We start from the raw sequence: 27,981 nt of genomic DNA, 5'->3' as shown, positions 1-27,981 counted from the left end.
AAAACCCCACTGGGTTATAGTCCACCCCCAGGAGCCTTCCCCTCCCAGCTCACTGACCCAGATCTCCTACTTCCTACAGTGACCCTGCCTTACAGCCGGAGCCAGGCCCTTCCAGTGGTGAGTCACCAGCTGGGCACCACTGACTCACCTGCTGCTTTTAGTCCTAAAAGGTTATTGTGATATTATTTCTTCGGCCCAGGAACACTGTCACTGACAGTTCCCCCCACTTCCCCGGCCTCCGTTCCAGACCCCAGCACCTGTCCCGCGCGGGCTGTGTGCGTGTGGGTACAGCCGCACATACACAGGGAGACGTGTGTACAGGAGATTCTCACACATGCTTTTTTTTTCCCCCTTTTCACTTCAGCACAGACTTTCCAGCACCTGAATATTCCTCTGCTGAGTGGTTCCTTTACCCCAAGCAGTCAGCACAGCAACAGCCAATCCAGAAGTCTCCATGGTGGGGGGGTGACACATGCACCCTGATTTGCAGCTAGCGTCTCTCAGACCTAGAGAGACTAAAAGAAAAGCCTTGGGAAGGCAGCTGGCGCCTTTGTCTAGGCCCGTTACTGTACAAAACGAACACCACACACACGCACACACACTATTTACAGCCCATTTGTCACATGATGGAGCAGCTCTTGGCTCGGTCTTTCCTGATCTCTGTGTCATTCAACAAGTCCGTCCTGCTGGGCATCTGAGATGCCCGCTTCAGTCCCCGCTTGGAGTTGCTGCGCTTGAGATTCTTGTGCATCCTGTTCACGGAGGCCAGCGTGGTTACGTGGAAGACATCCCGCACGCTGTTCTCAGAGACCTTGGAGGAGCATTCCACGTAGGCCACTGCCCCCACCTGCCGTGCCAGCGTGCTGCCCTAGGAGTTGGGGAAGGGAGAGAAGCGTTTGGATGGCAGCCACTGGCAGCATCCGTTCACACGGCATCAGCCTGCGTGTGCTGGCAGCTGCGGGCAGTAAGTGCAGCTCAGCGGGAAGCTGCTCTCACACAACATTAATTCATCCCCTCTCCAAACAGTGAGAGCGCTGGGTGCAGACAAGCCTCCTGAGCAGCCGGCACTGTAGGTGCCAATGGGACGGCAGTGCCAGGAACGCTGGTGTCAGGTGCCGGTTCACTAATATCCCAGCTGTGGGCAGAATCAGCCTGTGACAGGCAGGAGGGCCCGTTCTCAGATGGCAGGAGGGCAAGGTGGCCTTTCCTCCTGACTCTTGCTTGGCTTCCGAGGCACGAGAGGGCTGGGGTGCATATCCTCCCCCGAACTAGTTCTTCACATTCCCAGCCCCTGGGCAGGCAGCGTGGCCTGGGATTAAGAACACGCAATGGCTTGACTCCACCACCCCTGCCTCTGACAGCTCCACATGCCGGAGCTCTGCCATGCTAGATGCTCATGCTTCGGCAGGGCTCCAGGAGCTCATGCAGGGCTGTACCATTTCCACAGGCCAGCCTGAACAAGCAGTAGGGCTGGGACCACGTTACCCACAGAGACACCAGCAAGGGAAAGGGGCAGGGCCTTTTTGTGCTCCTAGCAGAAGTTAGAGCCACTCAGCCATTGTGGGGAGACGAGGGACAGTAACTGCAGTGCTCACCACAGTTCGATAATCGAGATAAATGGCACCAACTCCCAATGGGCAGTTAGAGAACAGGGGGGTTGGGTCTCGTCACCTGCTTCTAACTACAAGAACATTTACCCCACAGAACAGCTTCTTTCTTTTCTCCTATCCTTTGCTCCCAGCTTGTCCTGATGCAAGGGCCCCAGAGTTACCAGGCACTGGCTGCCCAGGCAGCTTCCCATCTATTAGACCCTTCTCTTGTGATTGGCACATTATTACTGTGAATTACTGGAGATTGGGGTCCCATTGTGCTGGGTGCTGTGTATACACTGAGACCATCCCTGGCCTGTCAAATAGACAGACAAAGGCTGGATTATTGTCCCCATTTTACAGGCAAGGAACTGAGGCCCAGAGAGATGTAGAGACTTTTCCAAGGTCACATGTTGAACCAAGAGCTCCCCAGGCCAGTGCCTTAACCCCACACAGGTCCCATGGCAGACGGAATCCCTCCCCTCCACTTCTGGATAGTGGACCCTGAACCCATGCTGCCTAAAAGTGGGAATTTGCTCATCACTCAGCCAGACACCTGCTCCTTAAATGACTGCAGCCCTGGCACCTAGAAGAGGCAATGGGAGGACTTGTGAGCTCTGTGTCTCCAACGCATGTTTGTGACACCATCTCAGCTGCCCGACCTGCACCGACACCCTAGTAGTGAACCCGGAGGGGAAATCATCCCCTTGTCCCAGTGAGCAACCTTGAACAAGCAAAACCACAGCATCATTTATCCCTCCCCTGCAAGCTGACGCCGTGGTGCCATAAACAGAGAACAGGTTTCAGCCCACAGGAAGCAAGGACAGCCCGACAGTTCTAAAGGGGATGCCAGGAGGCTGCAGATGGGTGACGGATGCAGCCGGGGCAACATGTGTCTCCCCCCCTTACCCCCCCAGCAATGCCAAAGAGATGAGGCTGAGCACTCAGCTCAGGGGCAAAGCGCTGCTGTCTCAGGCCTTGGCTGCACACAGTTGTGCCATTTAACCAAAGGCAGGATGTTAAACCATGCAAACTGCTGTGTGGATGTGCTGATTTCAGTTTAAACCACGTTAACTTCAGATTAGTTTACATCAGTTAAGAACTGGTTTAAGACAAACTGAAATAAAACTGCTCTTGCACCAAAACATGCGTCCACGCCATGCGCCAGTTTGCATCAATTTGATTAAACAGATTGGAAAGGGCTTCAGCTTCAGTGGGCCTTGCACTGGCCCCCTGCACAGGGTGAATTTCTCCTTTGGAGCTTTCACCCCAGTTCACTCCCTTGAAATCTGGCAGGTAAAACTTCTCCCCGCCCCCCCCAATCAAAGACTGTGCGGCAATTCCCATGCATCTGGCGGAATTGGCATCAGTGCCCTGGAGAGGTTATTGGGTACCGGGCAGCATGTGCCAAAGCAGCAGAAGGCAGGACTGAATCCATCTGTGATCGCAACTCCTGCATGCTCTGCGGGAACGTGCTACACTCAGGGATGTGTTAACCCACCTGACAGCGAATGGATCATCATGTGGCTTGCACTGGGGCACCCAACCTAAGGGCTAGTCTCGGGGTAATTGAGCAGTGGCTTCCTTGGAGGGGTGGTCTAATGCAGCAGGACAGAATGAAGTCCAATCCTGGTGCCAGATGAACCCACAGACAGCAGCATCCTCTGTCTTACTCACAGCTTGCTCCAAGCTGAGGTCTCATGATCAGAAGCAGTAACAGCCTTCAACGGCCCATGATCTGCTCAGATAAGCGACATTCAGCACTACGGCTCTGACCCCAACTGCAGTCACCGAACGCTGGCCTGGGGCTTTCACTCCACCTAGTCTGCAGCAGCCAGCCCCGCAAGTCACCCTGGTCACCAAGTGGAGAAAGAGCTTCCTGCTGGAGCCCAGGGAGCTCTCCCACCTCAGAGCAGCCCCACCCCCTCTGCCGTTACCACCCACTCTATAGGTGAGACCAAGTGTCTTCATCACCTTCTAGGGAAGTAATTTTAGCTGCTAGGTGCGAACCAGAAACGGACGCCTGTATGCAGAGTAACGGCTCCTGGGAGGCGCCCGCAACCTGAATATTCAGCGAGAGGGCTAAGAATATACCCAGCTCACACTGAGGGTGGAGAGAAGAGCGTCTGCGAGCCAGAGCTGCCTGCTCCATCAAGCCTGGGCCACACCTGCTCTGGAGCAGGCAGAGAGGCCTGGCTGCTGGTCCCAGCACAACGGAGGGCATGCAGCCCAGCTCCCGTCCATCAGCAGGGCTTCCTGTAGCTAGCAGGACTTGGGGCATACCCCACCCCCTGGAGTCTCCTGGAGAAGCTCACCTGCTCGTGTGTGACGGGGATGAGGCGCTGCTTGGAGAGCTCCCGGAGGGTGTTCAGATCTGTCCGCATGTCCAGCTTGCAGCCAACCAGCACGATCTTCGCGTTGGGGCAGAACTCCTGGGTCTCCCCTTGCCACTGCGGGAGAGAGCAACACAGGGGCGGGGTTCAATGGCAGCTCGCAGGGCTCTCACCGAGAGGGGCTAGGGCTCTCCCCCCCGCACCTGCATCCTGGCAGCAAGACAGCCACCCAGGGCACAGCAGGAGCCAGCAAGGGGCATTAGCAGACTCTAGCCCTTTGGGAACAGCCCCTTGCTGCCAGCAGGGGGGGCCTAATGGGGGCACCTCAGGAAAGCAGGCAAGGGCAATCATAATAGTACTGTGTGTCGGTCACGTCTTCCAGCTCCACTCCCTGCCCAGAGCCGGGGAGAGAACACAGGAGTCCTGGCTCCCTGTCCGCCCCGCCCGCTCTAACCCACTAGGACCTACTCCCCTCTCCAAGCTGGGGAGAGAACCCAGGAGTCCTGGCTCCCCATCCGTGCCCTCCCCCTTCCACCGGAACACAGTGCTCCATGCTGGCTGGCAGGCAGTGTATCCGAGGACCCCACCTGGCCCAGTCAGCACAGAACGGAGCAAGAACCCCAAGGCCCCGTCGCTGGAGCCGTGCTCCACAGGGGTGGGGCGCTGCTTTCAGCAGGTTACCTGCAGCCGGCTGGCAGGGGGCTCCCCAGAGACTCCAGGCAGCTGCAGCTGACAGGCTCCCGTTTTTCCCCCTGCCCACCCTGGCCTTCAGTTAGCAGCAGCTGGCCCCCAGCCCAGGCAAGCTTCCCTCAGGGAAAAATCTCTCTGAACCGCCAGCTCCACCCTCACTCTCAGCTCCCTGGCTCGGCTCAGTGTCAGCCAGCCTGCAATTTACGGACTGGCATTGGGCTCCCAGTGAGGGAGAGGCCTCGGCCTTCTCCAGGCTGCACGCCAGGGCCCTGGCCCATGCCGCCCCCACCCCACGAGTTTGCGTGGGCGCTCGCTTCGGAACAGGCGTCCCTAACCAGATGCTGCTGACGTGGATTTACCCTGCCAGGGTAGGAGCCCCAGCAACCCCAAATCAGGGGGACTGATGTCTAAGAAGCCCGGGGTCCATGAGACACAGGGGTGGGGGGGAAAAGGGGTATGCAAGATCACACCTGGATTCGCTGAAGCTAGACACGCCAGAGGGGACTTTGCCGTATCCCATTACAAAACACTCAGCCAGCGCACATGCAGGGAGTGGCTGGGTACCTGGAGGCCAGGATGGGAAAATACAGGGACTGTCGCCTTTTGACCTTTTGAATCTAACATGAGGCTTTAATTGGATGAGGCTGGAAAAAGCTGCAAAACCCTCCAGTGCAGATGCCCTTTCCAAGCTGGGGGCACAGCTGTTCGAAGGGCGATTAGCTCACTAGGGCACGTTATTGATGGTCACAGGCAGGGAATTAGCAGAGTGTCTCTTGAATAGGGGGCTTTCTGCTCACTTGTTGCAGATGTGCCTTGCAGACCTGCTAAGCCTAAGCTCCCATCCCCCACTGTGGGCCCCCAGGAAGCCACTTCTGGGCTCAACTAAGGAAGAGTAATGACCACACAGTCTGGTGCACAGATCTGGCACTTCAAAGGGTGCCCCAGCTGAGCCCTCTGCACAACTGTTTCCAAGACACCCCAGTCAGCAGGGAGCTATTTACACAGCAAACACGGAATTGGTTTGCCTGTCAGACTTCAGAACACAGCCGTGGCCAGTGGCCTTAGGAACTGGGAGCCCTGGAAGGAATAGGCTAGGGCATCAAACGGCCATTTCCTCTGCTCTAACTGGCAGCTTCTGAAGCTCCAGCATGCAGCTCAGCGGCTGCAGCAGAAAATAAAACCATCCCCTGTGACCTCTCTGCCTTCTACCCCTCCCCAAAGAAGATTTGTCTAGGTCGCCCTTGCTGTGATCTGGAGTCAGCTACCTGGCTTCGGTGCTCAGTGCTGGGAGGTGCAGGCAGACAGTGAGCAGAAACTCCCAGCACCTCAACTCATCCAGCCTTCACTCAGAACTAGCAATATCCTACTAGAGGAGCCGATGGGAAAATATTCCAGGCAATTAAAAGACGACCTGGTGCCCACAGTCTGATGGAAAAATACATGGCTCAGAATAGCACCGGTTTCATTCTGCAAACATAAGGGCAGAGCAGCCACAGCTGGACTTAGAGGGAGAGAAACCATCTATTCCACCAGGAGGGTGGGCCTCAGTGTTTGCTTCCCCACAGACTATCCACACCTGTGGCCAGGGACACAGGCAGCCTCTGTGCTGCTCAGCAATTCCACTGCCTCAGCAGCTGATTGCACAGCTCACGGGAGATTCCACGGTCTCGGACATCACTGCCAGTTGCCATGACTCAGAGGCTTTGGATGGCAGGTGCCTAAAATTCCTTTGTAGCTTGAACGTAAACATCAGCATTCATCCAGGGGATAGAGATCCCGATCCTGGAGAAGGTGGAGCAGCAGGGTCACCCGAACTAGGCTCCAAACTACTGCAGCCCCAAAATGACAGTCCCCTACACTGGGAGAGAGGGGCCTGATTCTGGTCTGTAACCAGGCAGAAATTAATCTGCATGAGGCAGATGCTGGAGAGGGACACTGGGACTGGAGTTTGCCGTGGGTCCCAGACACAGGGCTGCACTACCAAGACCTGTCAGGATTAAGGCACTGCACCACGAAAGCCCAGGCTGTATATACTAGCAAGCTGTTTGTTTGGATTCTCTCAGGTGGCTCCTTCCCCCTCAGTGTGACATGCTGTGACAAACTAGGGCTCCACGAATCAAATGCTCGTTCAGGTTTTGCATCCTAGGCATCAGACGGGCTGTGATAGTAAAAAGATTCCTCTGCTGAATTAGCATCTTGGCCCAGGGCTTTATTAGGCAGCTTTATTATCCTTACTAATTTGATATCAAAAGCTAAACCCTATTTCCACTTCATGGTGTTTTAGGCATTCTCCTCACCTCTGAAGGCTGCAAAACCTGCGCCAAAGGAAACAAGGCATCTACTCAGAGGTACTTAAAATAAACCCTAAAACACCAGGGATTTCTTAAGTTGCCATATCAAAAAGACATTGCCTAATAGTATTTGAGGCATCTGGGAAGGCTGTGCAGGGAACATCTTGCATTTAACAGCACAGAAGTGTATGCAAACAGGGCCATAAATAAATGCCGGCTCAGGATAATTAGTGGGTTTCTTGCTCATTAAGGTAGAAATGATTTGCTGTTGCTATTATTCTGCAGATCCTTAAACTGGGCAATGAGTCTCCTTACCGTCCACATGCAGCCTGCCGCCCTCTAAACAGCGAGAGCCAGATCTAGGGAGCTGCTTTGGATTCAAACACTGAGCAAGTTGTTAAGGGTCTTTGTCCCCTTTGCCAGGATCTTGCAGTCCCAGCCCCACCTCCCAGTGCTCCCTATCAGCAGGAACAGCTGAACAAGAGGCATTTGCTTCAGCTCAGCAGTTGGCAAAACTTTGTGGGGGTCACCAGGCCAGACACCACAACGTGACTTATTCAGAAGCCAGTGTCTGGGCCAGTCCAGTAACTTGGGGCTTGTTAGCGGGAGCAACAATAGCGATCTCTTAGATTTCTGCAGGGCCTTTCGCTCCACGGGACTCCAAAGTGCTTTTCAAAGCAGATATCAGCCATGGCGACGCTCCGGAGAGGGATAGAGCAGCTATTTCACAGAGCACAGCAATGGTGCACCGCAGTGAGAACTGCAGGAAACTGCAGGAGGAATCTCAGCCGAGGGAATGTAATGGCCCATCCGAGTTTGGCGAGGACGCTAGGGTAATAGGAAGTGCTATCGGGTCACAGATGTGGGTTTTGCAGCTCACCAAAAAGGAGGCTGCTCCGACAGCATGATACCCATAGGCAAAATTCTGGGACGTTGGGTCATTCAGTGCTAACTCAGAGGGAAGTGCTTCCCCGGCACCGTTCCTTGCAGTGCTGCAGGTTGTCCCTGGTAGCCTCCCATCTCTGTACCACATAGTGCATGCAGGTCTGCTGAAGTTCTACCCAAAATCTGTTATCCCTGGGTAGCTCTAAAGATCTGACATACTATTACCAGCCACACAGAACGGCTTTGCTGGAAGGTGCTAAACTTTCACTAGACAAACCTTTAGCTGCTAGTGGAGAAGCTTGACTGGTCAGCTCAGATTTATGCTGCCAGTGGCCTGTGGCAGGCAGCGTCCAAGTGCCCATGGACTAACCGTGGCCCTCTGCCTCCCTGCCTGGCCAACAACCTCATGCCAATTCATCTTATTCTCAGACAGGTCTGAGATTCAGCGGCACAGCTGGTTATTTTTGTTGTCAGTCTGTGGGGAGTTGACCGCCACCCTCTCCATGGTGCATACGCTGACCTGAGGGGGACTGAGCCAGCTAATGAACTCTCCAGTCACAAGAAAATAGGCACCAGGCCCACTTCTCGACTCTCATGAGCTAATTCCTAGCACGCCAGCTGCTGGGGGTGCTAACCAGGCCTTTGAGATGCACAGTACTTTCCGAGGGCTTCATTAAAAACAGAACACCCACCAAGCCACCCCACTCCTATGCACACACTCCCTTCTCCAGCCATCCAGGAGCTGCACTGTTCATATGGGCGCCTTTCAGTTTGAAATGTGTCACTTTCTGCTGCAGCCCAGGTGGGGGGAGGCAGCAGCCGCTGTCAAGGGTAGGGATGAGAAAAGTGGCCTCTGACCTGGCTCACGGCAGGGGACTGGCCCCTCCAGAAGGGCTCAGGTATCAAGAGCCTCACTCCAGGAAAGAGCTGGTCCTTTCCCAGGCAGTGTGAGCACCCTGGGGGAGGGGGAAAGCGCACCAGGTGAGCAAGTGTGCACAGGCCATCTTGCCCCACCACTCAGGGCCCCGTCCCTGTGAGCGGAGAGCCCGACACCATTCTGAGCTGGGAGTTAGACAATGGCCAAGACACACAGTCGGACCTAGAGGGTCGACGGGGCATTCACCTGGCCCATGGCAATGCCCTAACCCCATTTCCACAGGCCTTGGGCTACAAATTCCCAGAGTGGTGCCCTGGGCTGTAATGACACAGCCTGCTTCATGGGACAGTGGCCATGACGGAGCACCAGACACTGACCTTCTTGAGTACGCTGTCCAGCGTCTCTGGGCGGCTGATGTCAAAGCAGAGGAGCACGGCGTCCGAATCAGGGTAGGCCAAGGGGCGGACGTTGTCATAATACGCTGAGCCTGCAACAGAGAGAGGGAGGTGAGCCGTTAGACATGCTCCACACCCCTGGATTGTGCTAGACAGGAGCGAGGCGGTCAGTTATTCCTGGAGCCTGGTGAGGGCAAGCCAGGCAGGTAGATCTGTTCGCTCTCCCAGGTGCCAAATTGTTAATTCCAGGCACAGCTGGTGGTGATGTTGCTACAGAACTGCCCAGGTAATGTAATTAATGCCACTCGGTCTGGGTTTATGGACAATAGAACCTGTCAAACTAATCTGATATTTTTTGTATGAGATTACAAGTTCGGTTGATAAAGGTGATTGTGTTGATGTAATATACTAAAATTCCTGTAAGGTGTTTGATTGGTACCACATGACATTCTGATTAAAAACTAGAATGATATAAAATTAACATGGCCCATTAAATGGATTAAAAGCCAGCTAACAGATAGATCTGAAAATGTAACTATAAACAGGGAATCATCACTGAGCAGGTGTGTTTCTAGTGGGATCCTGCAGGGATCTGTTCTTGGCTTTGCCCTATTTAACATTTTTATCAATGACCTGGAGGAAAACAAAATCGTCAGCCAGATTCCCTTTTTTGGTACATAAAAACGGGCCGTGTTTGGAGACTGGGCCATAAATAGAGGAACTCCGACTCTGGATTCCGCAGGGTTTCTGGTGGAGCTGGCAGGATGCCTGCACTGCTCCCCACCCAGCCAGCCCTCAAATGCAAATGTCAGCCATTAAAGTCAGCATCCCATCACGTTTTTATTTGAAGTGCATTCTGTGTGCGATTGTAAATGCCTCAGTAAACAGTAATGGAGCAATCAGCTCACTGCTACTTAAAACCACTGTTACAGTTTTATATTTGGCTTTACAATGGCTTAAGCTTCCGGGAGGGATGAGCAGCAGCTGTTCATTTATGAAACGGGGAAGCAGAGACACCCGAGTCCTTGTTGAATTCACTATTCTTTTTCCCTCTTTTGCCAAAAGAATCCCCCACCCCGAGGGTGCGGAAACAGGACACACTTCCTGTCGGCAGCCCCTTGGGAATACTCTTGGCCGGCACTTTCCCACTGCGAGGGAGGGAGTCCGAGCACCCAGGCTGGGTGTCAAATGGCCCCTTGATGGAGCGCAGCATCTGATGAATTATGGATGATGACAGTTCACATTTCCGGAAGGGCGAGAGGAGAATAGGCTAATTCTCTGCTGGAGTTTCTAGTCATGAGAATCTAGCTCTCCTCCCCTGTTGCTGGCTAAGAGAAGGCTCTGCCACACGAGCCGGGACGCATAGCACCAACTGGGAGCTTGGCAGATAAGAGGACAAGGCCCTGACCCAAACTGTCTCCCATTGAAATATCCTTCTCCTCCATGGCGGGAGGGGGAAATAAGCCACTTGGAGCAGGGTTTCCTCGTCTGTGCAGACAAGCTGAGCACAGAGCCCTATTGATTCCCGGTTCAGCCCCGGAGAGGGAGAACATTCTGATCTCCCCATTCCACAGCAGAGCAGGCAGCCCCCCGGCACCATCAGGGCTCAATGGGCTTTAGGGGAATCCTAACGGAGCACATGTGCTAACCTCACAGAGCCCTCCTACTATCAGAGAAGGATACATCAACTCTGCCCAGCCAAGGGCCATGCCAGAACCCTAAGACCAGTCCCACAGGTGCTGTGCATGGCTGCCATCTGCTCTCTGGTGGAGGGCTGAATGCCGAGGCCTGGTACTGAAACACAGCGGAGTCATGGGCTGCATGTTAGAATCCCCCGAACCATGGAGAGGAGGTCAACAGATCACGGGTCTGATAGTGTGGTTCCACAAGCCACAAGTGAGCGTTCAGGAAACCTAGAGGGCTGGGGATGGGGAGCCAGACAGGAATCAGCCCACCACTCACTGTAGAGACGAGGTGGGTGAGGTAACAAGTTTTATTGGACCAACTTCCGCTAGTTAAAGAGACGTGCTTTCCTCACCCACCTTGTCTCTCTCAAGCCTGGGACCAACACAGCCACAGGAACACTGCAAACTGTACGAATCAATCAACACTTTACCAGGCATGTCTTATCCAGAGCCAAAGCCGCAGGGATAGGACATGAGGGAGCAGCTCCTGACAGCTCCACAGTGCATCTGTTAATCCCAGATGTCCGCCGTTCATTAGGGTCACATCTCTCCTAGAGTGATCCCCATCTGGGGAGGGGTCTCCCATTCTGGGAGCCCAAAATGCCTTGAGCCGGATTTTCCAGAAGTGCTGAGCACTCAGGACTCCTGGGGACTGGAGAAGTTCAGACTCACTGCAAAATGAGGGTGGCCCCAGCCTACGACAGCTCCAGCACAGGGCACCTGCTTTTGAGCGATCGGACTCAGATGCTCCAGTCTGGGCCAGTTAAGGCTCCAGGCCCAAGAGGGAGAGTCACCACCAGCCTGCACGAGAGAGCCCCCTGCACATCGCACTAGAAGCTAGAGGATGCCCAGCCAGCACCCCAGTTGCAGGGCAAGCCAGCTGTCTGTGCTCCCACCTGCCATAACTGCCCGACAGCCTGGCCGGCCCCTGGGGTTCCCCGAGGGAACACTCTGGTCTGGTCTGTGGAGGCAGCAGCCAGCAGGCTGAGAGAGCAGCTGAAGGAGCCCCTGGAACACTGCACCCTGCGGATCCATCTGGAGAGTCCCGACCCAACCTTAGGCCCGAATCACCTTGTCTGTGGCTGGCAGGTCTGGCACCAGCCATCCCTCCCCTTCCCAGCTGTCCCCGGAGCACAGAGCGGCCCCCACTCCCACAGAATCGGAGGCTGCTGGTTAAGGTGGCCAGAACCCTGCAGGGCTGAGCTCCACTAGGCAGCCGGTTTCCAGGCCCCTCTTCCAAAGCCAGTTGGGCAGCTTGAGCTCTGTTACAGTCTGGGCAATGATAGACACGGGCTCTGCTGTTGGAACCGGTCACGGGGCCCTCCCGGCTGCACTGGGACCCAGCTAACGGACATGGGACCCAGCACAGATCTCTGCGTGCTCAGAAAGGAACTTGGACAGAGCTGGTATAGAGCCTTTATCCCCCTGTGTGGGCAGGACTGCACCCTCACCCCCCCGGGCAGGAGGCCCCCCATCCTCCCCCCTGACACCCTGCCCCACACACCCTCTTGTTAGAGTTCAAGTTTTAAAGAAAGGTCTCTGGATGCCTCTCCTCTCTTCCAGTCTGGGCAACTTTCCCTTTTGTGCAGGAGATTTCGGCTCCTCTGAGCACAGTCATTGCTACAGCCAACGGTATCCTAGCAACATGCCATTTCCTGCAGCGCATCCTGCGGGGCTGCTGACTAATGGAGCACGGCCCTGGATTTAGTCACTACCCTCCTGAGTCTCACACACACACACTTCAGCAGCTTCTCCCACCGCGGCGTGAGCGTGCGCTCGCTGTTCAGGGGCTGCCAGGGCAGCGGGGGCCTCCCGCTGATGGGGAGGAGGCTCCAGGCCAGAATGACCTTTGCACCCCCTGACAGGCTGCTCCCAACTCAGGAGCTTGGGAGAGGCACACAAGCAGAGGTTGAAGTCACACTCACGTCACTCCTGGCTGGTCCAGAAACCCGCCCGCTTTCCAGAGTCTGTTCCAGCCATGAACAGCAAAGGCCGGAGCAGTCTCTGCCTGCCCTAGGGGCCCCAAAGCCAGAGGGGTTTGGAGGCGGAGGAAGGCTTGGTTTCACATCTCCCTAAGACCCAGGCTTTCCAATGGTCTTTCAGGGAAATGACTTTCAAATTCGCCTGAGGGGCCATTTTAGAATTTCTGCAGCCAACACTTTGACAATCAAAGACCCTGGTCCCCCCAACATAGACTCTGGCTTGCTGACCACTCTACGCCTTTCAAGGATTCCAGTGAGACGCCCTGGAGACCTACGGTTTAGCGCTTTCCAAGGTGTGCATGGGCTCATGGGTCCATGGAGCCAGCCTGCCAGGACTGCCTAGGACATGCTCCCTTTTGGATCCAGGTCTGCAGGAAATAAGATTGATGGACATCTGTCCATGATTAAAGAGAGAAAACTAGACAGTCACCAAAGTCACTGTCAAAAATAAAACAAAGCGTCTGAAATTCAGAGGTGACTAGCTCCTCTCCCTTAGCAGCGCCATGCTGGGGGTTGTGACTTGGCCAGGGAGTCTCCTGTTGTTGGGCAAGGGACTGCAGTGTGCTGTTGCCTTTACACCAAAACAGTGCTAATCTCAGTTTGCTGCTTCTCAGCTGTTCTGAGTGATAATGAGACTTGGAGCATGGGGCCCCTCCAGCCAACACTAGCATGTTCCAAGCTGGGACAGCGAATATGGATCCAGAGCCCCAGCAGGCTGGGCAGGAGGCCCCCACCAGCCCTAGCTTATGCAGCACAGAAAGCTGCCGAGGGGCCTGAATCTTTGAGCCTCATGCTCTACCCAGAGGATTTGCTGTAAAAACCTCTTCTTCCAGAACCCACAGATGCTGCAGTGCATCGTGGAGTCCTGCCAAGAATGTCCTTTACAGAGCAAGGCAGCAGCTCCAGCCAGCTCGCTGAAGTGCTGGATGCCAAGCACAAGGCGCAAAGCCAGCCCACAGATTGCAGAGCCTGCCGAGAACGCTCCCCCTGCACCAGAAGAATCCCAGCTCCCAGGCATATGGCGAACAAGCCCACTAGCTGAGCACCCTCAGCCTCCGCTTTGTGCGGGGAGGGTGCTCGGCTCGTTTTCCTCACCTGGTGCTCACAGAAGGCCCCAGCTCTGTGCAGAGGGTTCACACCATTTCTGCCAGTCCTGGCATGGCAGCAGGCTATCTAACGCGCCATTTCCACTCCAAGGCCCACTCCCAGCTCAGATCACACACACGGGAGGCCATGTGGCCATAGCTGTAAATAACAACACACATCTTCCCAGCACCTTGCACTGCAGGATCTCCAGCACATCAGGAGCATGTAACTAGGCAGGACACAAACAGGGGGACATAGCAACCCCTGCAGCCCCCACCCCTCTGGCCTTAGGTCAGCATTCTCGCCCTTCTTGGCTATATGAAGTGGATGGGAGATACTGCTTGGCAGTTAGCTGGACAGAGGATTCATTTTCTAGCCGCAAAGGCTGTGAATACACAGGAGTGACTCTGATACACACCCTTCCCAGCAAACATCCCCCCCAGGCTGGCTGGGAAACCCTGGGCGGTTGGGGGATGGATGAGGACTAGCGTGAGAACAAAGCTCAGCTTTGGAACAAGCACAGCATTCAATCACACGCAGCCTCGCCAATCCAGCCGATTTACAATTTTGAGTGCTACAATCCCTGAGTTAATATTACATGAAGTGCCAGCTAAATGCAACTGCTTTCCCGATTAGTCACTGCCCCAGCAGGTCCAGCGAGGATGGAGGTGTTAATAAATAATAATAATAATAGGAGATTTTATTCATCCTGTGAAAATCCCAACATGCTTTACAAACGCATGGGATAAAGGAATACTTCACCCAGCCTCCCTCAGGCTGGAAGACAACAGCGATACGACAGTGGACAGCAAATCTACAGTCATTTGGAACGGGGAATAAAGAAGGACAACACTGAGGAAGGATGGTCAGAGCACCAGTCTGGGGCTTAGGAGACATGGGTTCAGTTCTCTCCTGCACCACAGACTCCCTGTGACCTCAGGCCAGTCACCGAGTCTCTCTGCCTCGCCACTGGGATAATAGCCCTGCTTTCCCAAAGAGTGAGGACAGATGTATGAAAGATTGCGAGGGGTCAGATACTACAGTGACAGGGGCCAGGTAAGTGCCTTGGACACGGAGGACGGCCGACTGTGATTACCCCAGCAGGACCGACCAGACCAAAGCAGAGCCCCGCCGGGGCAGCCGTGGGATCTGTGACATCCACATGTGGGTCACAGCTGACCAGCACAATGCCCCCCTAGCATCACCCCAGGGCAGTCGTCCACACTTAGTCAGAGGGAAGTGCGCCCCCTCCTGGGGAAAAGACCACTTCCTGCAGCACCCAAGTTTCCCCCTGGAGGTCTCCCAACCACCTGTGCTCGGCGCATAGCCCTGCTTAGCTCATGAGCTCTGACAAGGGTCTAGCCCAAGGTGAAGGGCTGCACCGAGGTAGCAACGTAGGAAGAGCGAATGGGTGGATGAGCACTGGGCTCACAGCCTTTGCCTGCCAGGCCAGAGGCAGCACAGATGGTGGCTTGGAGTGAATCTACAGACGCCAGTCAGGTGGCATCCAGCTTCCTGCCACGGCAGCAGCCTGGGAACACCTCTGCCAGGTACAGAGCTGCACAAGGGAGCAGAACTGGGCTCTGTGGGCTCTGGGTGCCAGGGGCTGAAGATGCAGCCTCCTCCGTGACACAGCCATGCACTGGGGAGCAGCGAGTCATCTCCCTGCTGCGTCAGGACAGGATGTTCTTCCGGCTGCAACAAGTGGCCCCCAGATGGGATAAGAGCAGAACAGGGAGGGAACATGATGCTCCAAGGCAAGCCTGAGGGAAGTGGGCTTCATGCATACAAACTATTTTTTTGTGGACTGCTGGCCCCTCTTCTCTCTGCTAGCACTCCTCAGCTTGATCTTAGAAGGAGGAGAACTCAGAGACATGCCTGAACCCAGTGTAAACAGTTAGCGGGGCGAGGGGGGGGGCAGGATCAAAGCAAGTTACAGACTTTTCGGCAGGCCACAAAAGGCCGCACTGCCACAGCTCTGCACAGCTCCATCCCCCGAAAGAGACACTCCCTCTTTGCTGCAGATGCCACCGCCTGTCTGGCCCTTCCTTGCTCCCTTTCTGCCCTCTGCAAAATCCTGCAATTCACAGGCCTGAGCAAAGCCCTTCTGAGCGATAAATGCAGTTGGGTTTCTCTCTCCCGCATCCACCTTTGTGCTTTGAGGTGTCCTTGAATGGAGCCTCCTGCAGCAGGCAGCTTATTTGCATGAGAAAGGCACAGATCGTATATAACAGCCCCGCTATTGTCCCCCTCCCAGGACCTGTCCAAGGGGAAGTAAAGAAATGTAAAAGACCCTGGACTGAAAACCTGACAGTGAATGAAAGGGACAGAAGTGGCAGCCTTCCCAGAAGTCTTTGGTAAATAACAGCCAGGCCAGTCCCCATGGGGAGCTGGGAACCGGCCAGCTGATTTTCTAAGAAATGTTTGGTGCCATTTTCTCTGCAGATGCACTGAGAGGGGATGCTCTCCCACGTCTCCTGGCAGCTACCGAGGGCCAGCTGAACACTGCGAGAGTGCAGGGAAAAGCAGCCCAGCCTTCAAGAGCTGGTTAAACAGCCTTGCGAGGACACGCCTCGTCCCAAGTGTGGGGAGGTTTGGGGGTTTGCATGCTCTTTACTATTTGTCTGGAAAAAGCCAGCTGGCATTTACAGGAAGCGAGCATGTCATGGGAATCCAGCCACTAGCCTTGCCAGCTCGGGATAGGCCCAGCCCTGGAGAGATCCCTTCATTGTGATGTGTGTGTGTGCAGTGCCCGCCAATAGCTACAGGAATCCATGTGCACCGACTGCAGACACATCCCCGCAGATCCTTTACTCGGGGGCTGGCCTGAAAACAAAGCACTCAGTGGCTGGCGATGCCAGCCATCTGGACTGGGGGCTTTTTCTGTCCCACTCTCTGTAATTCCTTCTGATGCATCTTCCCGTCTTACAGAAACTCTCAGGAATACACCTGCTTCCAAGCTGCGCATCCAGTGGAAAAGCCATCCAGCCAGATCCATAGGAAGGGCACTTTGTGCCCTCGGAACCAATGCAGGCCCACTTTTAACAGGGGCATTGTAGATGCCATTTAATAAAAGTTTCACAAGAGAACGGCTGGTATTTATATAGCACCAGCAATCTGACAGACTCTTTGCAGATGTGCAGGAAGGCAGGGTCCCTGCCCTAACGACATGACAATCCTTAAACTACAAAGAAAAGGTAGCATTTAAAGAGAACTGGCTGGATGTCTCTGGAATACAACAGAGCAGAATATTTAAATGTCCCACCTCTTTATAGCTAGAGCTGATGGTCAATATAAGCAGGGGGCCAAGGAATTAGCTACTGCGGCTTTTTATAGAGCAGTACCTGTCAAGTCAGGAAGATAATCTGAGCTTTCTTTCATTGGCTCAGAGATCAGCTTCGTTCTCCTAATCTGAAACAAGCCCCGTTCCCCCTGAACAAAAGTCAGAGGAATTTCTTGTCAATTGATCAGCAGGCAGCAGCGATATTCCAGAGCGGATTGCTGAGTGTCCTCCTGACCCCAACTCAGCTAGGCACAAAGAGAGGTCAAGGATCCAATACCCCAGCCTCGCTGCTCATGGTGTGCAGTGGGTTGATAATGCAGTCCCTGCTGACACAAGGAGCATATTTCAAGCAGTGGCATGGTGTACATCCCAGTTCAAGCCAGGAATCGTGACAGGTGGCAGAGGCAGGAAGCGAAGAATTCTGGTGACAAACCCAGGCAAGCCAGCAACCAGGGCCCTGCTAATTGGGATGGCATGACAGCTGAGCAGCCAGGAAGCCCAAAAGCAGCCAGGAAACCCAAAAGCATGTACCAGATTCCAGAGCAGGGATGTTAGCAGCACAAGTGGCAAAATGCAGCAAGGAGCAACTATTATTATCATCAAAAATAAAGGTCAGTGGCACCAAAAGTGAAATGGATCTAGTGAAACAAGGGAGAAGAGAAGCAGGGACACTCCAACCTCCACCTGCTCCCCAGCTGCAGCTGGAGGCGGTTCCATGTCTGCAGTGCAATGCTTGTACCTGGCCCTTCTCTAGCCTTTTTCACCCAGAGATCTCAAAGCCCTTCACAAAGTCTTATCCCCATTTTGTTTATTTCTTGTCATGTAAAACAAGCAGGAAGACACCTATCTGCTGCTCTGGGCACCCTGACGTTATGAAAACCACCAATGCAACATAGAGAAGCCCAGCTGCAGCCAACCCCCTCATCAAAACGCCATCCCCAACACAACCAAACAAGCAGGACTTTCCCAACATGCACCTGCTGAAGCATCTCTCGACTCCATGAATGGCATTGACCACAGGGACACAAGACGCCCAGGGACTTCAGAAGGAGTTCTGGCCAAGGACGCTCTGAATTGCTCTGCAGAAGTTACAGCTTAATGTGATCAATTCAGCCACCTTTAGGCCAGTCCTCGGTGGGGACCTAGGGGAGGCGATTGAACAGCCTAATCCCACAAGAGTCGGAGCAGAGATTTGCGCCTGGCCGGACACTGCTGCTGCTCCTGCGAAGTTGCTCTAACCCCGAGGTCTGTGAACACCAGGCAGAAGAAGCAATCGTCTGGAAAGTGCATGACCAAGACAATAGCTAATCAACTCAGACACTTTGGGAGGCCATTTCTGGGCCTCTCGCCAGGCCTCGTTACTGAGCAGTTCTCACTCACAGGAAGTCCAGTTTGTGCAGTTCTTGGCAGAGGAATCCCCCAGTCGAGGCGAGGGTCAGGGAGCTGGGCCAAATTCTCACCATGGATGTGGCAGCTCATGGAGGGAGAGAACCGCAGTGGTTCATACCCCCACTCTTGCTGGGGGCTGAAGACATACAACAAGCCCAGGCACGCCAGGAAGGAGTGGCTCCAGAAGGTCCATCAGGCGAGCTTTGCTGTACACCACACTGAGAGCCCAGCCCCTTCCCTTCTCCTGGGGAGCACTGGGACTGGGAGAGATTGGGCAGAGGGCGTTTCCAGACGTTCAGCACACTCCGCTTTGCACATTTCGTTTAGGGAAGCCAGGACCAGAGCCATCAATGAAAGCCCCAGGCCCCCTCTGCAGCCTGTGCAGTTTGCTCTGCAGGGTTTCAGTGGAGCAGGCGGGTCTCCACCCCGGATGGCAGCTGTCTCAAGGAGTCCCAGGGAGCAGTTTTAAAGGCCTCAGAGCATGTTGTGTTATGCAGATGGCCTGGCTTGGGAAAGGAATGGAGATTGGCTCCCCAGGCCAGTGAGAATGGATACGTGAACACGCAGGGCTTGGTGGTCTCTGGCTGCCTGGCTGGCGACGCTCTGGCAGCCAGTTGTCAAAGTGACTGGCACTGGCTCCAGCTCACACAGTTTCTCCAGCCAGATGCTAGAATCACGCTGGTGGCAGCTGATTAAGTAGATGAATGAGAAAAGTCTCTGGACGTGACTGTGACACATCCAGAAGCCAGGGGCTTTAGGCACTGCAAGCACATTCCAGATTCTCCCTGGTGCCTCCTAATCCAGTCCCTGGATTACAGCAAGGAATGGGAGTGGCAAACCCACAGGTTCCCTCAGCATAGCTTGGTCCAGGCACCACGCCACTGTGCTTCACAGGGAAATGTCTCTCGGGCCGACCGAGCTCATGCAATTATCTCCCGAAGAGCGGAGATGCTCCACGCTTCAAGTTCCACGTGTGTAAGTGGCAAATGGCTGGCAGCCTGGGTAAGAGCACGGGGGCTTCTGCCTGCACTAAAGGCTGGAGCTCATAAACTTGTGCACTTTATTTCTCTGGAGAGCCTGGCATTAAAGGAATGCTGCATCCTCACCATTCCCAAATGGAGCAGAGTCCTGGAATGCATGTCTTTCCGGCTCATTCACAGTGAGTTTTACCTTGTGCGATCTGCGCCCCCAACCCCCTTAAATCAGGACTCTGGTATTCCCCCGCAGCTCCCGCCCCCATAGACGAGACAGAAGTTTATTTGCATTTCTGGAAGGGAAAAAACGTGGGATTCTCGTTACCAGTCTGGCTGCCTCTGCCCCTTTGCTATTATAAAGATAAGCTACCTCAGGGCCCAGAGTCCTAGGGGACTTGCTGCAGTTCTGTTTATGTCACCTGCCATGATAGGAAACCACCCCTCACCCTTACAGTTATTTGTATTGCTGTGTATTGCTCTAGCAACCCCAGTCAGGCCCATTCAGCCGGGTGCTGCAGATGTGCTGAGGAAGAGACAGTCCCTGCCCCAAAGCGCTTATAGTCCAACTACAAGAGGGACAGAGCTGGGGAAGGGGAGCATTATTCTTCCCATTGTACAGAAGGGGAAGCATGGTCCAGAGAGAGCAAGTGACTGGGCCAAGGTCCCCCGGGGGCGGGTGTCAGAGCAGGGAATGAACCTATCGCTCTTAAGCTGCGGCACAGCCCCTTAACACCCGCCTCTAACTCCTAAACCAGGTCACACTCCCATCACTACGGTCTCTCCAGCCCTGTCCACCAGCAAATCACCGCATGCTTTATAAGCCTGTAGGAAGGTTAGCCTGCCAGCCCGCCTGTGAGATGGAGAAAGGCCTGTCACTGCAGAGAGCCACGCCCTGCCCCTGCCATGTGGGGGCCAGAACCGCACTGCTAGGCAGAAAACCTTCACCGTTGTGCCATGCAGCACCCCAGCACCCCCTCGCTTCACTGCTGCATGGAGCTGCTCCAATCCCATTTACCCCCTGTCCTGCTAAATGGCCCCTGGGCCATCCCTTTGCAGGGAAGTCAGCCTCTGCTAGCATCTTCCCAGACACACAGGAAATCTATTTCAAGCATCAGCATTTCTGCTGCTAGCCCTGCGACTCCTTAAACTACTTGTCCGATTGGTTATTGACCTGCATGAGAATGTGAGCCAGCTGCACATATTTTTAGGCTTAACTACTTATTTGTTCAGAGGCAGGACACAAGTATGTTAATGGGGGGCATTTGAGGAGTTATTCTGGGATGAAAGAGCAGCTCCGCATTTCTCCTCTGCCTCGGAGAGTGAGTGGCACTGAACTCTCCTGTCCTTTCCCTTGCACTAAAAGAACCCGCAGTGGTGATCTTGCGGGCACTTGCACTGGGACTTTGGGAATGAGAAAGCTCCAAGAATCCATGGCGAGGTCACCCTTAGACCCCAGCCCTATTCAGCTCCTTAATCTCATCAACATTCCTCAAGAGCTCCCACTGAAGAGGGATTTGTTATCAGAAGCTGTGGGTTCCCACACTCCAGACCACAGCAAGTCAGCCTGCTTGCTGAACGCCAGAAGGGAAGGCGGGAGAATTCCAGATTCACTGTGTTATTCTTGTCCTGAAAGCACAACCACCGAGGCAAAACCACGACTTGCAATCCTGCGCCTAAGCAGCCCCGCTGCTGCAAGCGACAGAGTCCTAGCTACACTACAACTCCCACTGTCCCTCCTACGGGGGGTGAATTCTGGGGCCCATTATTTTCAGCCTAACTGCCTTTAGGGGGCCGAATCGGAGCCAGTGTAAAGCACAGAGTCAGGCCAGGATCCACACGAATGACACCGTTGGTGTAGCTACCCCTAGCATCAACAGGCAGCGCGCGATGTGCGTCAGCAAGGCATACCCGGGGTCCAAGCAAGGATAAGCTGCCCCAGTGCAAACTGCAGCTTTACGGTCTGCCCGAGGGGCGCCGTAGGGCATGAATGCAGCTCTACCGATGTCAAGGGGTGCTGGCTGTTTGCACCAGCAGAGCCTTTGGCTGCAGGGGTCTGAACGCCACAGCACAAAGGAGGCCTCGGATTACTTGGCTCACTTCCTGCCCTTTAAGAGGAGAGAACACAGGGATTAAATCCCAGCCCGACCAAACCCCATTGACTTGCTGCTTGTCCCACAGCCTCGGAAAGGGGTTCCCCACCCATGTGTCATCTGAGGCCGTTTCTCCAAATCCAGTAACCAGGGAAAAGGAGGGCGTGCTGGGGAAGGAACACTACTGCCAGAGCCATGGAGGAGAAAGGGAGGTGGATGGGAGAAAGTCACTCTGGTGCGAGCTGGCTGCAGTAACCACACGGGAGATACACGGGGGCAGCAGGGACTGTTGGCAGGGAGTGGGCAGAAGGAGCGTTCAGTTTGCAAACTCTGAGTCGCCCCCTTTCAGGATTCAGCTGGAGAGCTAGGTCACCGGGAAGAGGGCAAGCAAAGCTTTCAGCCACTGCACTACTGGAGAGAGAGAGGGACTTGCTGACCCACCAGCCACTGGCATAGAGAGCAAGATTTTCCACAGCCAATCAGACCACTGGGCCAGCAAGGCCAGTGACCAATACCTGGAGCTTCACAGAAGGCAATCCCCCACCCCATCACCAAAAAAAACCCAACCTGCCCTAGCCCTGTCACCTGGCCAGCTATCAGTCCACGCAGTGGAGACCCGCTCAGAGGCCTGGAAATGTCACAGCCTCACCTCAGCAAAAATGTCCTGAGGGGTCACTAACTTCCCCAGCCCTTTTAACAGCTGGCTGCAGGTTTTCTCGCTACACTTGGCAGGGGAGGGGGAAAAACCCTTTCCCACATCAGATTTCAGGCACCACTCCTGAGATCTGTGGAGGGAGCAAGGCCCGATGGGGGAGATTTACCAGGGTCACAAGACAAACATGAGAGTTTCCCAGCGCAACTGGTACTTCCGGACTGTGCAGAGCCAGCCGCACATGCACCTCAGTGAGCAGAGAGGTCAGAATGCAGGCGCCGTGAGGCCGAAGGGCGGCAAAGCACTCTCTCCTCTGCAATGAGAGCACTGCAGCTCCCCACTGGAGTCCTGGGTCCAGCAAAGCTGTTCCCAACGCCACAGGTCCCCCTCCCTCCAGCGAAATGCTCCTCTTCTCCAGACTGACTGGTGGGCTGTCCCCGCTTCCCCGTCTCCTTTCATGTAAAGGCACCAAACTGTTTCTTCATGGTTTCAAAAATACACAGAGGTGGGGGGAGGAACGGCCATCCCTCCGGTGCTGTAAAATGGCACCTAACACTATTTCACTCTCATGCCATGTCTGGGTGTAGGACTGACGCACAAAGAAACAAACACTGAACACGACTGACGTCTGCGGGGGGGACCTGAACCAATCTCCTTTTCTCTTCATTGTTGAATGTATGTTTGAGTTCTCAGGATCTGGGGTGAAATTCCTGCGGACGGGGTGCACTGGCCTCACCTGCACAGGAGGCTTTACGCTCGCTGAAGGCTTTTCAGGGCCAAGAATTCTATTCTAGGCCAGGGTCACCTTCCAACTATGAAAAACTGAATGGAGAGTTAAGGGTTAAAAGATTTTCAAGAGAAAATCCAAGTCCGCAGTATGATTTGGGATTAATTTGATTCCTCATCGCTGCCATTCACCCTCCAATAACGTTTCCCTAACTAGATTTACCTGTTCCCTTGCCAGCTGCTAATGTCAGAGCCTGGATTTGCCACTTAGCAAGAGGGGCAAATTCAGCCTGATAGGCCTACATTAGCCAGCCTCCTCCACACGTCACCTGGCTCTGTTAGCCTCAGGCAAGCTACTCCCAGGAGCTGCACACAATATCCTAGTTTAGAACACAATCAACAGGCATCTTGGACGGTTCGATAAGCCGTGGCTTCATTTAGCTCCAGTAGAGGGAGTTTTCTAACAAGAGTGCTCTTGCGGTAGGGCCTGTTACGGGACCACCCCTGGCGGCTCTACACACTTTCACAACTACCTAATTGCAAAGGAAAAAAACTGACAGGCAGCTCCCCAGCTCAGGTCTCTACAAATCCCAGGAGGGTGGAAGCCCAGGGCTTCAGCTTCAGTCACCAGGATTTGGCGAGTGAGAAAACTATAAACCATCGTCTCAAAAGGAGGAGATACCCAGCAGCACCCTTCCCTCCTGCGGAGGATGGAATTTAGCAGGAACAATACTCCCTGCTTGGAAGCCGGTTAAAAGTGGCAGCGGGTAGCCCCCAGTCTAGAGAAAGAGCATCCTGCGGACAGTCACTCTGCACCAGCGGGGCAATTAGCTGCTCCAGATCCCATCAGCTCAGCTGCTTCCATTTGCTATTGTGTGAAACTTATTTTACCAAAAGCTTCTGTTGACAAGTGTCTCCAAAGGGAAGTGGAAATTCCACAGCAGTTCACAGTCTACAGCTAAAAATATCAGTTTGATTATGGGGGGAAATTGGTGCGTGCTGTTTTGCAGGACCATTTATTGAAGAACTAGCTCTTGTATATTTCAAATTCAAGCTGCAAAGGAAGGGAATTTATCTGGGAAGCTATCTAGTGACTCTCTCCACAATAACCCATTTTAAAAGGGTTTACATGTTTCCGAAGGAGAGAGAACGAATCAAAATCCATTCACAGCAAAGAAGAAAGGGAGATAAATGTTGGATAAAACTCACTTCTTTTGTTAAAAAGGAAAAAAGGGTAGAACTGAGTGCGTCACAGAGCGTGATGCAGGCGTACAATACATGTACACACCTCTAAAGCCATTTCATCACATCATTTAATTTTAACATTTGTAAGATCAAAGCAAATGTTCTGGAAAATTCCTAAAAAACACCGAGTGCGTCAAACATGCTGCCGTGTGCTCGAAAGCTGACGTTTTTAATTCTGAGAGGCAGACGCCCACCGCGGAGCCATTGGCCTCTAACAATCGCACACTTTCACAACTGGGGACAGGCCTCAAGGTTTTACAGTTCAGAAACTCCCCCAAGCAAATCCGAGGCAATTATTCTGGATAACAAAACTCAATGCGCACACACAAAAAGCCATAAGAATGACAGGATTTTCTGCTCTCACTTTATTCCCTAGCAAGCCAAGTGTCTGATTCACCGCTGCACTACGCTGGTGTAGCCCAGGTAGTACCCTGCTGTTAACAGGCCCTAAAGCTTTAGCTGAACTTTTGTTACTGGGTGTTCGGAAGGACTTTAATGCAGACACATCAGTTCAGTAATTCCCCAGCTCTGCACCATCGCTTTGTGTATTCAGCCTCCACAGTTTCTGCCTCTAGGTAAACACTGGTAGCTGAAGCTTTTCCACTTCATTATTTCATCCCTTGCTCTGCCACCTCCAACAGCTGCCCTGCCAACCAGTTCGCTGCTGCTGCTGCTCCTGCAAAGGGAAAGACCTTCCTTCTCTCTCAAGACAGAGGGACCTTTCGGCAGCACACACTTCTCCCAGGACAGGAAGCCCCCAGTGAGAACTTCACAGCTGCATCTCGCACAGCAGAGCTAGACCAGCTCCCGGGGGTAAACTGCTAAACCCACAGCTATAAATTAAGCTAACATGCAAGAGCAAGGGAATTCTGACTTAAGGTTTCATACGGAACGTAACCTCTCTTCTCATTCTGAATCCAAGAGTCATCAATAGGAAAAAACAAACAAGAGCCTTAATTAACCTTCCCAGAAGGTTTCTAGCACAGGCACCCAGCCACGTCCTGGCTCTCAGCTGCGTCAGTGTCGCCCTGGGAGTCCAGAAAGGTTTTCAAAAGTAAATTTAAAGGTGCACCCACATTTTTGTGCTAAATGCCAACATTTTATCAGCACTGCTACAATTAAACCACTTGTGTCGATGCCCGTTTAGTGTCATAAGGCTCTCTGTGGTTTAGGAGGGCTGTATTTATGGCTTCCTGCATGATCTCAGCCAGACACAGACAAAAAACAAACAAACAAAAACCCAAAACCATTTGTCAAAGGGAAGAGAGTAATGAGAGAAAGGAACCTTCCTGCAGCACATTCCTCACCAAGGTGAGGTCTCCAGTCTTGAGAGCTTTTCCCCCCTTTCCTTGCTAGCCTCACCTTGCACCTAAGAACTGGTTTTATTATCACGCAATTGTATCCATGATACAATCAAAGCAGGAAAGACACTGAGTACAGTACAGCAACTGAACGTGGCGTAGAGCAGCACTCCTAGGAGACAGTACCAGTGCAAGCTCAAATCCATCTATGTTTTAAGAGAAGGATAAGAAGAAGTTATACGAAGGGGTTACTGTGTATTAGTGTTGGGCCAGACGTGGGGAACAACTGGGCTGGTGTGAGGGTGCAGCGAAGCACAGTGCTGTGCAGAGAAGACACTGAAACTCCAGTATCAGAATGCAGCCAGTGACATTTCTAAAGTTCCAAGGAACAAGTCGGCATTAGTAGGAAAGCCAGCCGTCATGAGGGCACACAGCTTGCAGAGTGGGTCTACAGCCACACACAGGGGTTAACGATAATAGACGTACGTGAAGGGTGCCCACGCCACTGAGGGAGATTTGTTTGGCCTGGTACGAGGGGTTAGAATAACCAGGAGTCACACATTTCATAAAACAAGGAAAATGCAGGTTAGCTGTCAGGAATGGCTCCTAGAGGAGGTGCTCTTGCTGCCTAGGAACAGTCTCCCCAGGGAAATGGTTCAAGCCCAGGCTCTGGAGACATTTACAACTGAATTAAATAAAAACAGCACGAGTTTGCGGAAAAATCCCACCCCTGCAGGCAGCTGCACCCTGTTGTTTCAGCTCGGTGGGTTTGGGTTTGGTGAAGTGGGATGAAAATAGAGTCTCTAACCCTCAGGGACTAGCCCCGTGTAATACAGTGTAGGGCATAGATCCTGCATTGGTCCTGGGGGGCAAGGAGAGGGAGAAAGGACCCAAGAGACCACCCCATCTCTAGTTTCTGTGGGAACAAAGCTGTTGTCAGTTCAAAGGTCCAACTTTCATAGGTCTTAGAAGAGTCCCAGCAAGGCAAATTGTAGGAAACTATGAAAATACCCACCCTGGCCTCCCCCAGTAACCCATCACTCTGTCCCCTCCTATAGCCTGAGGGGGAGAAGAGTGTTACTAATTCTGCTGTATTACTTTAAAACACCTCACCTATCTGGGCAACGCCACGATTCCCTATGTGGGAGAAAGACACAGATTTGCAGCTGGGTCTGGTGTGTGCCCCACACGGGGAAGATCAGCAGGCAGGCTGCTATCACCCCCCCATGCCAGCACATCAAAGCTGGCAGGCTGCCTCCTTCTGGGGGCAGCTGTCGTGCCCTAGTTAGGGAACAAGACAGGGTCTGGATGGGGCTGCTGGAGCAGGGGGCTCTGCAAACCTGGGTGGGGAGCAATGGGGGGATGGGACAGAGCAGGAGAGGGAATGGAGAGAGTTGGGGGACCCAACAGGAGGAGTGGTGTGAGGGAAAGGGGATTCCAGCAGGCAGGAGGGGAAAATGGGGATCCCAGCCTGGGAGGGAGTCCTGACTACTGAATCCAGGATCCAACATTCTCCTGAACATTTACCAGCCAAGCCACAAAATCGCCCCTCCCGAAATCCCCGGCGCCCCCATCGGGCCTGTCTGCCCCCTCACCTGAGGTGTCCCACATGTTGAGCTCAATGCGCTGCTTGTCGATCTCGAAGCTCGCCGTGTAGTTCTCGAACACGGTGGGGACATAGTTCTGGGGGAGGAGACGGGACAAGTCTGGGTCAGCAGTCCCTGCGCCGGCTGCCCCAGGGAGCTGAGCAGATCCTGCCCTGGCGTCAGCACCAGGAGCTGATCGCGCATTGTAACCGTCCCTGACAGACCCCTGCCCACGTCCGGCAGCACCCCCAGCCCAGACACCAGCTCCCCCGGTCACACCTCAAATCTCCCACCCAGACCCCCAACTCCATTCATCCCCCACCGCCCCCCCAGACACTGCCACACACCCAGCCCAGCCCCCCCAGCTGCACCTCAATTCCCCACCCAGACCCCCAACTCTCCCAGCCAGAACCCCAGTCCCCTTCATCCCCCACCACACTCATCACACCCCCAGCCCATCCTCCCGGCTCCCCTGGCCACACCCCAGCCCCCTCCACCCAGAGCCCCAGCCCCCCTTTCATCACTCTCCACACCCCCAGACCAGACTCCCATCTCCCCCAGCTTGGACCCCCTTCAGCTCCTAAGGGCACCCCTGTCCCCTTCAACTCCCCACCACGCCCCCAGCTCATATCAACCCCCAGGCCAGACCCCCTGCTCCCCCAGCCGCACCCCAGCCCCCTTCATCCCCCACCACACCCCCGGGCCCCCTTTCAACCCCCACCACATCCACAGGCCATCCCCCTTGCTCCCCCGGCCGCACCCCCAAATCCCCCAGCAGAGCCCCCCGGCCCCGCAGCTTCCCCCCCAAGTCCCCCGGCCGCACCTCGGGGTAGCTGTCCTTGGCGAAGACATGCAGCAGCGCCGTCTTGCCGCACTGGGTGTCCCCCACCACCACGATCTTGCAGCGGGCCCCGCTCTCCAT

At 54.2% G+C, this 27,981-nt stretch overlaps 1 protein-coding gene across 1 annotated transcript; it reads right to left on the bottom strand.

Annotated features, from left to right (window-relative positions):
• Positions 1 to 295: 295 nt before the first annotated feature.
• On the bottom strand, positions 296 to 27,981 carry RND2 (Rho family GTPase 2). Its single transcript, XM_077806309.1, has 5 exons — positions 27,883 to 27,981; positions 27,069 to 27,156; positions 9,043 to 9,152; positions 3,905 to 4,039; positions 296 to 868 (listed from the first exon to the last, which is right to left on the bottom strand). Exons 1-5 carry the CDS (start codon positions 27,979 to 27,981, stop codon positions 620 to 622), a joined length of 681 nt encoding a protein of 226 aa, XP_077662435.1. The 3' UTR covers positions 296 to 619.

The sequence above is a fragment of the Eretmochelys imbricata genome, chromosome 27 (assembly GCF_965152235.1).
Source record: "Eretmochelys imbricata isolate rEreImb1 chromosome 27, rEreImb1.hap1, whole genome shotgun sequence".
Lineage (NCBI taxonomy): Eukaryota > Metazoa > Chordata > Testudines > Cheloniidae > Eretmochelys > Eretmochelys imbricata.
The sequence above is the reverse complement of the archived record's forward strand: the minus strand, read 5'-3'. Positions and strand labels throughout refer to the sequence as shown.

Bases quoted from the DNA above. Each gene is read 5' to 3' on its own strand.
- RND2 (XM_077806309.1), bottom strand. From the start codon at position 27,981: ATGGAGAGCGGGGCCCGCTGCAAGATCGTGGTGGTGGGGGACACCCAG. The intron at 9,153-27,068 runs GTGAGGGGGCAG...TCTCTGTTGCAG, and splicing joins CAACATGTGGGACACCTCAG to GCTCAGCGTATTATGACAAC. The intron at 4,040-9,042 runs GTCAGTGTCTGG...TCTCTCCCGCAG, and splicing joins TGGACAGCGTACTCAAGAAG to TGGCAAGGGGAGACCCAGGA.